Source organism: Triplophysa dalaica, chromosome 1 (genome assembly GCF_015846415.1).
Source record: "Triplophysa dalaica isolate WHDGS20190420 chromosome 1, ASM1584641v1, whole genome shotgun sequence".
Taxonomy (NCBI): Eukaryota; Metazoa; Chordata; class Actinopteri; order Cypriniformes; family Nemacheilidae; genus Triplophysa; species Triplophysa dalaica.
This window is the reverse complement of record NC_079542.1, coordinates 23,299,482-23,312,002: the sequence shown is the minus strand read 5'-3', so window position 1 is coordinate 23,312,002 and position 12,521 is coordinate 23,299,482. Positions and strand designations below refer to the sequence as shown.

The window sequence follows — 12,521 nt, the reverse complement described above, 5'->3', positions numbered from 1 at the left end:
GATCCTGATGATCTTAGAAGTCTGTTTGGTTTATATTCAGTGAGCATATCTGAGATGTATTTAGGTCCTAGACCATTGAGTGATTTATAGACAATTAATAATACTTTGAAGTTGATTCTAGAAGTAACTGGTAACCAGTGTAAGGACCTGAGAATTGGAGTGATGTGCTCAGATTTTGGGGTTCTGGTCAGAATCCTGGCAGCAGCGTTCTGTGTGAGCTGTCTGATGGTCTTTTTGGGAAGACCTGTAAGGAGTCCATTACAGTAATCCACCCTGCTGGCGATGAATGCATGAACTAGTTTCTCTAAATCTTGGCTTGAGACAAAACATCTGATTCTGGCTATGTTTCTGAGATGGTAGTATGCTGATTTGCTTATTGCTTTGACATGACTGCTGAAACTTAGGTCAGACTCCAAAATGACCCCAAGATTTTTTACCTTGCTTCGTGTCTTTAGACCTCTTAAGTCAAGGTATGTGTTTACCTTGTTAGTTTCATCCTTGTTGCCAAAAATAATGACTTCAGTTTTGTTTTTATTTAACTGAAGGAAGTTTTGACACATCCAGCTGTTTATTTCATCAATGCATTGGCAAAGAGAGTCAATAGGTCTGTAGTCAATGGGTGAGAGGGCTGTTATTTTTAGTCAAGACCAAGATCAGAGTGTCTAAGACAAGGCTGAGAACCCCAAAATAGTACAACACTTGTGTAAATTTGTCAAACAATTTTTATCAAACCTAACCTGAATGATTATTTACATCACAGGGTCTATAACAACGCATTGAATAAAAATTAAGACGAAAATAACAAAATAGGCTATAATAATCAAATGGACATTTCTAACCACAATGTAAAAGCATCGTCACCGTGTTTTCGTTTTCATTGCTTCTTACATGATTCTGTAAATACAAATCATTTTCAGACACCAATTTGCTTTAAATGTATGATTAAGCATTGATTGACACCCAGCTTATAATACCGTTGTACTTTTATATACCAATACAGATACAATAGAGATGTACAAATATAGCTGTTGTGGTGGTGGGAGGGTTCCGTCATGGCTGCTTCCTTGATATAAATGAAAGATAGAAACGCTGTATGTCAGCGACAGCAGCAGAAGCGTCACAGGAAGCTACACCAGACTGCGGCTCGCTTACACACACACAGATACAAATGACTTCCTAAAGACTCAAAGCTCTCACAGTAGACCTTAATACATTCACAACCTGCACGACTGTGCTCGTCAAAGCGGAAAATGGAGAAACAGCACTCGTCTGAGTCAGACAGTCCGATGCTGCCGGTTGTGCCGAGAAAACCACGAACCCTGGTAGCAGGAATCCCAGCATCACGAAAGGACAGCGTGGATTCACTAGAAAGGTGCACAATTTTAATACGCAAATCTATGTGTTGTTGCGATGTGAAATAACTGTATTTTCGCTCGGTTGTGCATGTACGGGATGCAGACACGCCTGTACAGATGAGATGATACGCGTCCTGTCCCGTGTGGCCATTGTTATGATATTTACCGCGTAAAAACTCCTTTATTTGTACACAAATAACACAGGGATCGCAACTGCTTTTGTATAAACTGTGAAATGCCAACGAGCGTTACACAAAGTATGCATTTTGAAAAAAAGCGAATATATCAAACATCCCGTTATCTTCTTGAGCGAAATATGTCATTCTGTGTCGTGTTAGTAAGAGGAAGCACTTTTACCAAAGCAATCTAACGATATTAACTCATGTTAAAATATACTATATATATTGTAGTATTTTAGTCGTTTTCAGTATTTACAGATCAGAGTGTCTGGCACCTTTTCCTGACCTCATAATGCCATCTGTCATCTTTGGCCCACACAGCATATGTCTGCACATTAAAGTATTCTACATTACATGTCTCCAGTAGATTAATGTGCTGTGTAAGAATGTATCTTTGTTTGCATTTGTTTGTGTGTTATTAATGTGTTATAATAATGTATTAGCAATGGTTTTTGAGACATGCCGCAGAACACCTCACTGCCATATAGTTTTAATGGCAGAACAGGTGTTTTTATTCGTTTTAATCAACTTTGCTCCATATATGTGTGTAATGTGTATACATACAATTATATTATTATTCACTTCTCTTAAAACTCTCTATTCTTACTATTAGAGATTCAATTACATCATCATGTAAATAACTGGGTGGGAATACTATTTCATCGTCCTTCATTTTACCCAGGTCCTATATCAAGAGCATGCTATTAATAATATTGTTAATAATATAAAAATGAATGCTATTTATTTGAATAACACTTTTTAAAATGTGTTTTTAAGCACCTTTACAGAGTACAAAACTTGATATATATTTGAAGAGTTTGGTTCCAAAATGAGATAACTTCCTAACTAAGTTGTTAGTTAGCTGTATTTGTTTAGTTATTTAACCCACGGCAGTTTGATAGATATTAATCGGAATGCATAATATAAAACATAATACATTTTTTTTTTGAACGAGGTTATCTCATTTTTTAACCAAACTATTAATTTATTTTTATTATGATGTCATAAATTGAATAACAATGAAAAATTAATTTTGTTAAGTTAAACACACAAATGAAATTACTTAAGAATGAGTTAATTGTGTTTCTCCACAGCCCGTCATCTCATGTGGAATGGTGCAAACAGCTTATAGCAGCCACTATCTCAAGCCAAATGTCCTGCGGCGTCCCGCCAGACGCAGTGACCCGCGAGTGCAAGGTGAGACTGTGTTGCATACAATCATAAACTCTCAGTAAAACTCTTTTTTCTGTCAAATGGTCTTTAGGTCATCTTTTAGAAGCACATGATATTTTCATTTGTTTATGTTTTGAAATGTGTATGTGTATTACATACTCATTCAGAATGAATCTGGCCCAGTTTAGTTTTTTCCTCTGGGCCATTTTTTGACACCTGTTGTGTTTTTGATTGACAGGTTGGGAAGAAGATAGATTTTAGGGTAAGGGCGACTGTTTGTGCATTTGTCAGCTTGTTCTAACCAAACCACTTCTCTGCTTTCAGTCAAGTTCAAATTGAGCTATAGATTATGTATGTCTAACAAAACTTATTATGTAATGTGACAACTTTCTGTGCACACTTAGTATGCTTTACCTTTCTGTCTGTTCAGTTTGTTTGGTTATGTAAGATTTTTAACAAGAAATGTGTTGTCATGCATTTTATATATATAAATGTCAATTTATGCTTCCTCAAGCAGGAAATTGAAAAGGTGTCCAGATAAGTTCTCCCCTAAATCCCCAAATCAAAGGATAACAATACAATAGTGGAAAAAAAGATGTTTTAATGCTCCCCAGGTTAGATTAAATCATACAAATATGAGGTGTATGGTACAAAATGAAGAAAATACAACTTGGTTTACATATTTATTGGGGAATTGTCATTTTCCTAGGTCTTTACTCAATAAGCTTTGCTCATGTGTTGTGCGTACATTTTGACAAGCCCTCTTAAAGTCTTCTCAAAGTTGGGCTTTATTACACATTCAAAGCCCAACTTCACAAAAAGATACATCATTTTTAATAAATCTTAAATAATATTTTCAAAAGGTTGTTTAATAAGTTGGAAAAAAGAGCCTGTTGTTGTTATTATTATTATTTGTTATTGTAATGTAATAACAAACAACAATAGGTTACCCAAAACAAACAGGAAAGGAGAATGTTGGGGACTGGTGACTTCAGTCAAGTTCACATTTATTGTATGTAAAACATGTAATAAACAGTTATGTTAATAACTGAATAAAAAACTGTTGTAACTGTATTGTCACTAGGCATATATAGCTGTCGTCCCTAACATTCGTCCTAACCTTTTCTGTTCTATAGTAAATAGACTCTAATACAGATGAGTGAATACACGTGAGGGTGAATAGACTTATTGGTGAACTGGCCATTTTATAATGTGTGTCTGCGATCTCTTTTTTGCACACATGTGTGTATTTGTATCTCCTCTTTGTCTGATGCTTATATGTGATCCCCAGGTATCCAAGAGATCTAACTTGAGGGTAAGGCTCATGATGTAGTTCCTGAGATCTGTGTAGAAACACACCAGAAGCATCTGAACTAATGTAATGGTATTGGCTTGAGCAGCTGTTTGTTCGTTTGTGTGATCTTTCTGCCTTCCTCAGATCTCACTACCTGTCTCTGCATGAGGATATGACCTATCCACTTTAAACCACAGCTATTACCTCTGTTACATTTTTTCTCTCTTCTCTCGTGCAGGTTCTTCTTTCAACCTAATAAACTGCTAAAAGCATCCTCTTTTTCTTCTTTATTTCTTCCTGTCCGTCTGTCTCTGTTTGTCCTGCGCCTGGTTTATAAGTCTCAGGACTGTGGTGAAGAACATGGCTATCAGTGTGACAGCTGCTTTGAGCTGCCCTCTCACCCTCCGGCAAGTTTCTTATGCTTTAACACAATTTTTCCTTAGTTCTGTGCTTCTCTGTTTCAACATACTGTATATAGTATGTCCACTGCTGTCCAGCTCTTTGTTAACCCTGTACTGGTTATATCTTATTGAGTAAACCAAACAATGAATCTCACTAATTCATATTTAACTGAAATGATGAAGTTGGCTGGAATTTGAGTATTTGTGTTATTCTGCAGCAGGTATTCAAAAGGCAAGCACCTGTGGATGAAGTCCAACTGGTCCCTGGAGAAACCATCAAAACCACTGGTGTGTATGATCATTCCAGATTGTGCTTGAGTCTTGTTTGTGCTTGTGTTTTCATACTTGATAACATGTTTTCCTGCATTCAAAGTTAAGGATGTGATTTATATCTGTCCTTTAACTGGAGCCGTGAGGGGCACACTGACAGTCACAGACTACAAACTTTACTTCATCAGTCTAGAAAGGGTACGTCTTCCAAGCGGAGCATTCTTTATCTCTTCAAGAAGCCTATGTGTTCTGAATGGCTTCTTCAGATATATTTTTAGATGTATGCATGTTTGTCTGTTTGCAGGATGCTCCTTTTTTGCTGGACGTGAACATCTGTGCTATCAGCAGACTGGAGACTTTTAGCGTACAGAGTCTTGGAGAAAATACTAGTGGCATTGAGATTGTCTGTAAGGTTAGAATATTGTATACACACCACCTGTATATCCACAGACTGGGCTGGTGAACATCCATCCACAACAATAGAGCTCAGTGAAAGTGTTTACTTTCATCACAGAGATTTACTGTTGTGATATTTACTGTTTTAGATGATTTACATTCCAGCATGGAGATCAAAGTAAGCTATGTTTGTTAACCAGGCAACTGGACACCTGGAATGTAAAATAAGTTTTTTTATTTAATATATATTTATTCCTTTTTTAGGAAAAACTGAAACCTGCACACACATTAGAATTATACAGGATATTGTCCTTTGCTTTCTGACCTGCTTTGGCTTTGCAGTAATTATTATTCTTTTAAAATTTCGACCTTTTTTATTCTCATTCATTCATAATACACCATTTTTCTTTGAGAGATCCATTTATACTTCTATTTCTGTTTTGATTTTAGAAACGTTTTATTAATGTTTAGATGAAGTAAGTTTGCTTTTTTATGATCTTATTGTGGTTGACACCACCAGGTAGGATAAGAAAAGGAGTCCTTTTTATCAGATAATAAACATTTTTTACAATAGTGATTAAAATTGACACTTCATTTTTTAATGAAGTGAATAGTGTTTACAGGAATTTAAAGGAAAGGCATTGACAGTTTGCTCAGAATTGAACTTGGAAAAACAATAAAAAGAATCTCAGTAAAAAAAGACTTTTAATATCAATCATAAACAATTTTTAGTGATGTGTAAAATTGCCTTAACAGGATATGAGAAGTCCCAGGTTTGCTTATAAAAATGAGGAGCAGAGTAAGCTGGAGATTTTGGAGACGTTGACCAAGTATGCCTTCCCCTTGTCTAATGGCCTGGTAAGTCATCCTTATACTCAATACAGAGCAGTTATTGGCTGCTGGACTTGTCAATCATTCCTTATTCAGTGCAATTGGTTGACAAATCAATTTGTTCCTTCATCTCTTCCAGCCTCTCTTCACTTTCCAATACGAGGAAAAGTTTCCAGAGGATGGATGGAAGGTTTATGATCCAGTGGCTGAGTACAAGAGAATGGTGAGACAGGAATGCTATATTCAGTACACTAGAGCTTCTTAAAGATTATTTTTTCTCATTTTCCAATCTCCACTTCCTCTGTAGGGTTTGCCGAATGAGAGCTGGACCATCCGTAAGATCAACAGTAATTATGAAGTGTGTGACACATATCCTGCTTTACTTGTTATTCCAAAGAGTATTGAAGATGATGAGATCAAACGTGTGGCCTCTTTCAGAGCCAAACACCGCATTCCGGTCAGTCTGTGTGCCTGCATTTATACTTTACAATTTATTCATTTAATAAAGTGAAGGTAGAGTAAAGTTTGTGACCCAATCTGTGAAATCCAGACTGAAGTCGAATAATCTATTTGAGATAATGAGCATTAAAGTAGTCTAAGCCATAAAATATATTAAAATATATAATGTGTGGTTATTGCTGTTAATGATAAATTAGATGATAGATAGAAGATGTTCTTTAGTAAATGAATGACACTATATTTTATTATTTTGCACAGAAAATATCAAATTTTAACATGTTTATTTTTCACAGAATGTTCTTTACATTATGTAGGATCATTTTGTATAGAAACTAGCAAGTTACAAAAAAATGACTTTAGATGGGGTTTCACAGACTGGGTTACATATGAATTCTATCTTCATAGTGTCAGCATAATAATATTATCTGTTTTGTTTCATATCATCAGTTGCCTCATACAGTTTTATTTTCATTCCTAAAGGGATAGTTCAGCCAAAAATGAAAATTCAGGTTGTTCCAAAACTAAACGGATCTCATCCCCCATTGACTCTCATAGTATTGATTTTCTCTACTCTGGCAGTCCATGGGGGATCAGATCTGTTTGGTTAATGACATTCTTCCAAATATCTTCCTTTGTGTTTGGAGTTATACAGGTTTGGCAAAACCTAAGGGTGAGTAAATGATGACAGCATTTTTAGTTTTGGCTGAACAATCCCTTAAAATCCAAAAAATTAATTGAATCACAGCAAGACGTTGTATCTCCTGTTCTCTTTCAGGTCCTCTCCTGGGTCCACCCAGAATCTCAGGCCACTATAGTGCGTTGCAGTCAGCCAATGGTGGGGCCCACAGACCGTCGGTGTAAAGAAGATGAGCACTACCTTCAGACCATCATGGATGCAAACGCACAATCCCATAAACTCACCATATTTGATGCTCGGCAGAACACCGTAGCCGATAATCATAAGGTAATGATACATGTGCAGCCTGATTCATGATCAAGAGTGAAAAATTAAAATCTCTGAAAATGATTTCTTTGTCTCAGACCCTCGCCTTCATCCTTATTTCTTTCCCCAAATCTAGTTTTAAATAACTGAGCAGCCATCTGCACTGGTGCAGATCTATTATAGACCTGTGTTGGACATTTCATCAGGAGATACAAATGGAACTCATGAATCATCTTTACTTATTTTCTGCTGTCCCACCCAACAGGCTAAAGATGGAGGTTATGAGAATGAGAACTTCTATCCCAACATGGAGCTGAATTTCTTGGAGATCCCTAACATTCATGTTATAAGAGAGTCTCTGCGTAAGCTGAAAGAGGTGGTTTACCCCACAATCGATGAACAGCGCTGGCATTCAGCCATAGATTCCACACACTGGCTGGAGTACATTCGGGTAAACCACACCCCTCATTGTTATTCCTTTAGTCAGCAACACTGGTCCGTTTTTTTAACTCTACACAAACTTTAGAACAAAATACAACACACAGAATATTTACAACTGAATCAAAATGTTAACTGAACATCTTTTAAGACAGTAAATTGCGTACGGGTGTCATATGGACCCAAACACTGTTCTGAGGGATGTTGCGAGCACCACTCATCAAGCGTATAGCGTTAGTTCTGGCTGGTCACGTGAGTAAAGCTTGGATCAGCTGATCCTCCTTTACCTATAGAAATATGATACAATCACAGCTTCCGTTTTAAAAATGAACCCGCTAATAACACAGCTTATCGCGTTGCTCAGGAGAAAATTACCCTCCTCCATCCCCAGCTCCACATCAAATTTACAATCGGGACTTCTGTTATTCCTTTTCATAAGTCTCAACTACATTTTAACTATATGTTACACTTAAATGTCTTTAAGAACTATTGAGATCTGCTTGTTCTGTTCTGTTTAACCCTAAGGGGGGTTATCGCTGTGCTCCCTGCTCTTATTCATGCTGGCTGCATGGATGGGGAGGGCGTTTTGCCCAGAACAGAACAAAACTACCAATCTAAACTGTATGCTTACTGTCAATCATTTTTGAAATGATGTTAATGGATCAGAACGTAAAGGAGCTCTTTCTCTCTGTCTCTCTCACTCATTAGCTGTTGCTTGTGAGTGCAGTGCGGATTGCAGATAAGGTGGAGTCCAGTAAGAGCTCTGTGGTGGTACACTGCAGTGACGGCTGGGACCGTACGGCTCAGCTCACTTCTCTGTCTATGCTGATGCTGGACTCCTACTACAGAACTCTCCGGGGCTTCCAGGTGCTGCTGGAGAAGGAATGGATGAGTTTTGGACACAAGTTTGCTTCGGTGAGGAACACTGACTGTGTGTCAGTACAGGAAAGTGTGGGGATAGAAAACTGAATGTAGCCAATCACAGAGGCACAGCTGGGGCAACTATTACAGCTTCAAAAATGAATATGTTTGAATTTGTGAATTTCTAATTACTATCTCTCATAATTCCAGCGTGTCGGTCATGGAGATGAAAATCATTTAAACTCTGAGCGCTCCCCTTTATTCGTGCAGTTTATTGACTGTGTTTGGCAGGTGATGAGACAGGTGAGCTTTCAGTAAAACAGGTGTTATCTTAATGGGACCTTTATTACTGTTTAATATTAAAATAACCCATTAAGTATTTATCATTGAATTGTCTCTATTGGCATGATACGTAATGAATGGATACATTATATAGACTATCAGCACATGCTCAATGCATGACTGATCAATGAATTCAGGGTTCCTGCTGTTTTCTGACATATGTGTTATTGATCAATTAATGCTATAACGTCTCACCTACTTTCCGCTATAAGAATTGTTCATAATAAAGGTGTCACAATATTATATGATTATAAACATTGTTAGTTCTACACATATACAATAATCTCTTAATTCAGCAACTGTTTAAAGTTTTGCCTTAAGCAGGGGGTTTTAAAACAATATAATGCCTGGGACCCCAAAATATGATGAAGCTTTTGTAAAGCGCTTCATCATATCCGTGTCATCAAAAAATACATATCTGTGTCACGATAGTGGACAGAACCCAAACGCATACAGTGAAAGGGTTAACAGAAAATACTTTAATATAAAATAAACACAAAACAAATCCCACAAGGGGGCAAAACCACAAGACGATAAACTAATACTTCGCAGAGAACAAAAAAACACTGACTAGACTGAATAAGAATAAACACTTGACTAAAACACTGACTAGACTTTCCTCAATATTAAGACAGAAGCTGTATCCTCATTCACAGCGGTATCTAGGCAAAACAAACCGCACAAGACAGAGAACATAAGGGCATTAAATAAGGAACCAAATCATGCAGGGAACAGGTAAGGGTCATGAAACCATAACAGGATAATTGACGAGGTAACGAGAGGGCGGGGACATTATGTCGTGACCAACAATAATGTGTTTCTCTCCACACAAAACATGTGGTACTGTCATGATCCTGCCCCAAGACTAGACAAACTCAATTAAAAAAATATTAATAGATTAAATAAATATGAATATAATTTAGATTAAAAATGTTGTTACACATGTAATAAGTAAAATATTTCAATATAATAATTGGGGACACTTAGAATAATGTTGGTCAAATATAACTAAAGAGAAACATTTTTAGTTCAAATGTATTTGTCATGTAGAAACTTTCACAATTAATCTTGCTTCATGACAGCTTAGAATGCATGTCAAGTAATGAGTGATTTTGACTTGGAACTATCTGGTTGCTCCCCAGGCCCCATAACCCCTGCCCTAAAGACCTGTAATGGCTAAAAACTCCCTCTCCACCACCTAACACATATTTTGAGTGTGATTCATTGGCCAAGAAAGATAAAACAAAAGTTATTTATTTCCTTAAAAAATACGTAATGTTTATTCTGATCTCACACCAACAGTTTAACATTAATCAGCTTTAACAAAAATAATTCTGAAACTGATTCCGCTGTTTCGTTGCTAATTTTGTTGTGCTATCAACCACTGTTTTCCAGATTCATAGTTATCGTCCTAGATGAGAACAGACCTTAATTCTGGAATTTGGATATTGTGGTGCTTTACAAGTTGAATGAATAAATGAACGAAAGCGTGAATGAAAATTGCTGACTTATTGGAACTCACTTTCTCTCTTTATATTATCTACTAGTTTCCCACCGCCTTTGAATTTAATGAGCTCTTCCTCATCACCATTCTGGACCACCTCTATAGCTGTCTGTTTGGTACATTTCTCTACAACAGTGAACATGAGAGAGTACAAAAGGCAAGTTCCGTTGTGAAAATCTGAAGGGAGTGGTGGATTTTTTTTTGTCAAATGATTCATACCTGAAGCTCTAAATGTTCTTTTTTCTCTTCTTTTATTCAGGAAGTGAACAGTAAGACGGTGTCTTTGTGGTCTTACATTAACAGTCAGCCAGAAGACTTTACCAACCCATTTTATGTGAACTATGAAAACCATGTGTTGTACCCTCTAGCTAGTTTAAGGCATTTAGAGCTGTGGGTCGGATATTATGTGCGCTGGAACCCCCGTATGAGACCACAGGTGCAAAACGTCATCAAAAGAGCTATCATGTGTTATTTTACAATCGTTTTATCTCAAATATAATTTAACTCCTGTTTGTGTTGATTTGTTTAGATGCCAGTACACCAGAACCTGAAGGAGCTGCTGTATTTGCGTACAGAGCTTCAGAGGAAGGTGGAGGAACTTCAGAAAGAAGTATCTGCTTCACACTCAATCTCCTCCTCCGCAGAGCATGCGTATTCTCCTTCACATGGCGGCACACCCCTACATACCTCCGTTTAAAATACATAGGAAAGTAAGCTCTAGTTTAAACAAAAACGGTAATGTGACATCTTCATCTGTCAAGTCTTTTATTCTCACTTCAAAAATACAAAAAGCCAAGTACTGAAACTCTCAAAAACTTGCAATAACACCCAAAAAGTGGACAGTCTTCTGCACAATTCACTGTCATTTTTTGTTTTTGTGAAACTGCTCTCATTCACATACTTCTAGTCAGATCAGGAAAAGCTTTAATTGGAGTTTTAATTCTGGTTATAAATTGTCCTGTATTTTAACTAGTTTAATTTCTAATATTTGACGTGTAAATATGCAGAAATTGTAATAATTTATTGGCTGAAGAATAAGTGTGTTGTCGGCTTTTATAGAGTCTTTCATTTCTAGTATTTTCTTTATTAGTTTGTAGTTTTTAATCACCTCAACCTGCCTCGGTGGCAATTTCGGTATGACTGTTTTTATATTTCACTCCAGTTTTATTTTTTCTATAGTTTACTTATTTACGCATGTGAATGTTTTAGTTGGTAAAATTAGGTGGGATAGTTGTTTTAACATCATTTTGTTGTAAAGATTAGATCCTTCATTGTGTCAGGAGAGAATGGTGCTGTTAAATACTGCCATTTTAAACCACATAATGTTTTTTTTGTGTGTTTCTCAAGCACTTGTTAGTATAAAGATGAAAGACATAGTGTCTGTTCTGTTTTCATATGCATACTTTACCATGTACTGCCTGTACTACTGAAATTTATGTTTACAGAAGGTAAAATAGGGACCATCATATCCGCACTCCACCTGTTGAGTATGTTTGTTGTGTTGTTGTTGTGTATTTCTGTGGAGCCTTTACATATTGCGCGAGAAACTTTTACCATCTTCAGTTATTGCTTGTCAACTTGTACACTTAATAAGTATGTAAGAAAGGAAGTTATGACAGTATAAGGGAGAAACATTTCAGATCATTTTAACAACTCGGGGTGTGCACCTCAAAGGGACAGTTCCCCCATAAGGTTTAGTCATTGTTTAGTAACCCTCTTGTCATTTCAAACCTGTATGACTTTCTTCTGCATAACACAAAAGATGATATTTTGAGGAATGTTGGTAACCAAGCAATCGCGGTACCCATTCACTTTTATTGTGTGCACACAAAACCAATGCAAGTGAATGAAGGCCAGAATATAGTCATAACGGTTTGAAATTACAAGAGGATGAGTAAATGATGGTGTGTGAACTTAACTTTAAGAGACCAACTTTCAATGCCAGTTAGTGTTTTAAAAATGTATGACTTGGATTTTTATAATGCACCTTACAAAAAAGAATAAACATAATGTGTATATTTGTTTTTTGATCTTCTTTCACATTTTCATTGTTTGTTCTTCCTTGTCATTCGTTC

At 36.6% G+C, this 12,521-nt stretch overlaps 1 protein-coding gene across 10 annotated transcripts; it reads left to right on the top strand.

Annotated features, from left to right (window-relative positions):
- The first annotated feature begins 178 nt into the window (after positions 1-178).
- Positions 179-12,467, top strand: mtmr1a (myotubularin related protein 1a). Of its 10 annotated transcripts, none has more exons than XM_056746101.1 (17): positions 179-1,372; positions 2,629-2,731; positions 2,946-2,969; positions 4,340-4,408; positions 4,621-4,690; positions 4,776-4,870; positions 4,977-5,084; positions 5,825-5,926; positions 6,039-6,122; positions 6,207-6,356; positions 7,134-7,322; positions 7,567-7,752; positions 8,448-8,654; positions 8,811-8,903; positions 10,490-10,607; positions 10,710-10,882; positions 10,976-12,467. In XM_056746101.1, the coding sequence occupies exons 1-17, from the start codon at positions 1,251-1,253 to the stop codon at positions 11,141-11,143; spliced, it is 2,061 nt and encodes a 686-aa protein (XP_056602079.1). In that variant the 5' UTR covers positions 179-1,250; the 3' UTR covers positions 11,144-12,467. The 10 variants fall into 10 exon arrangements, with proteins under 10 accessions (XP_056602079.1, XP_056602087.1, XP_056602070.1 ...); XM_056746109.1 differs by having other exon boundaries at positions 182-1,372; positions 4,624-4,690; positions 10,490-10,603; positions 10,706-10,882; XM_056746092.1 differs by having other exon boundaries at positions 182-1,372; positions 10,490-10,603; positions 10,706-10,882.
- Positions 12,468-12,521: the final 54 nt, after the last annotated feature.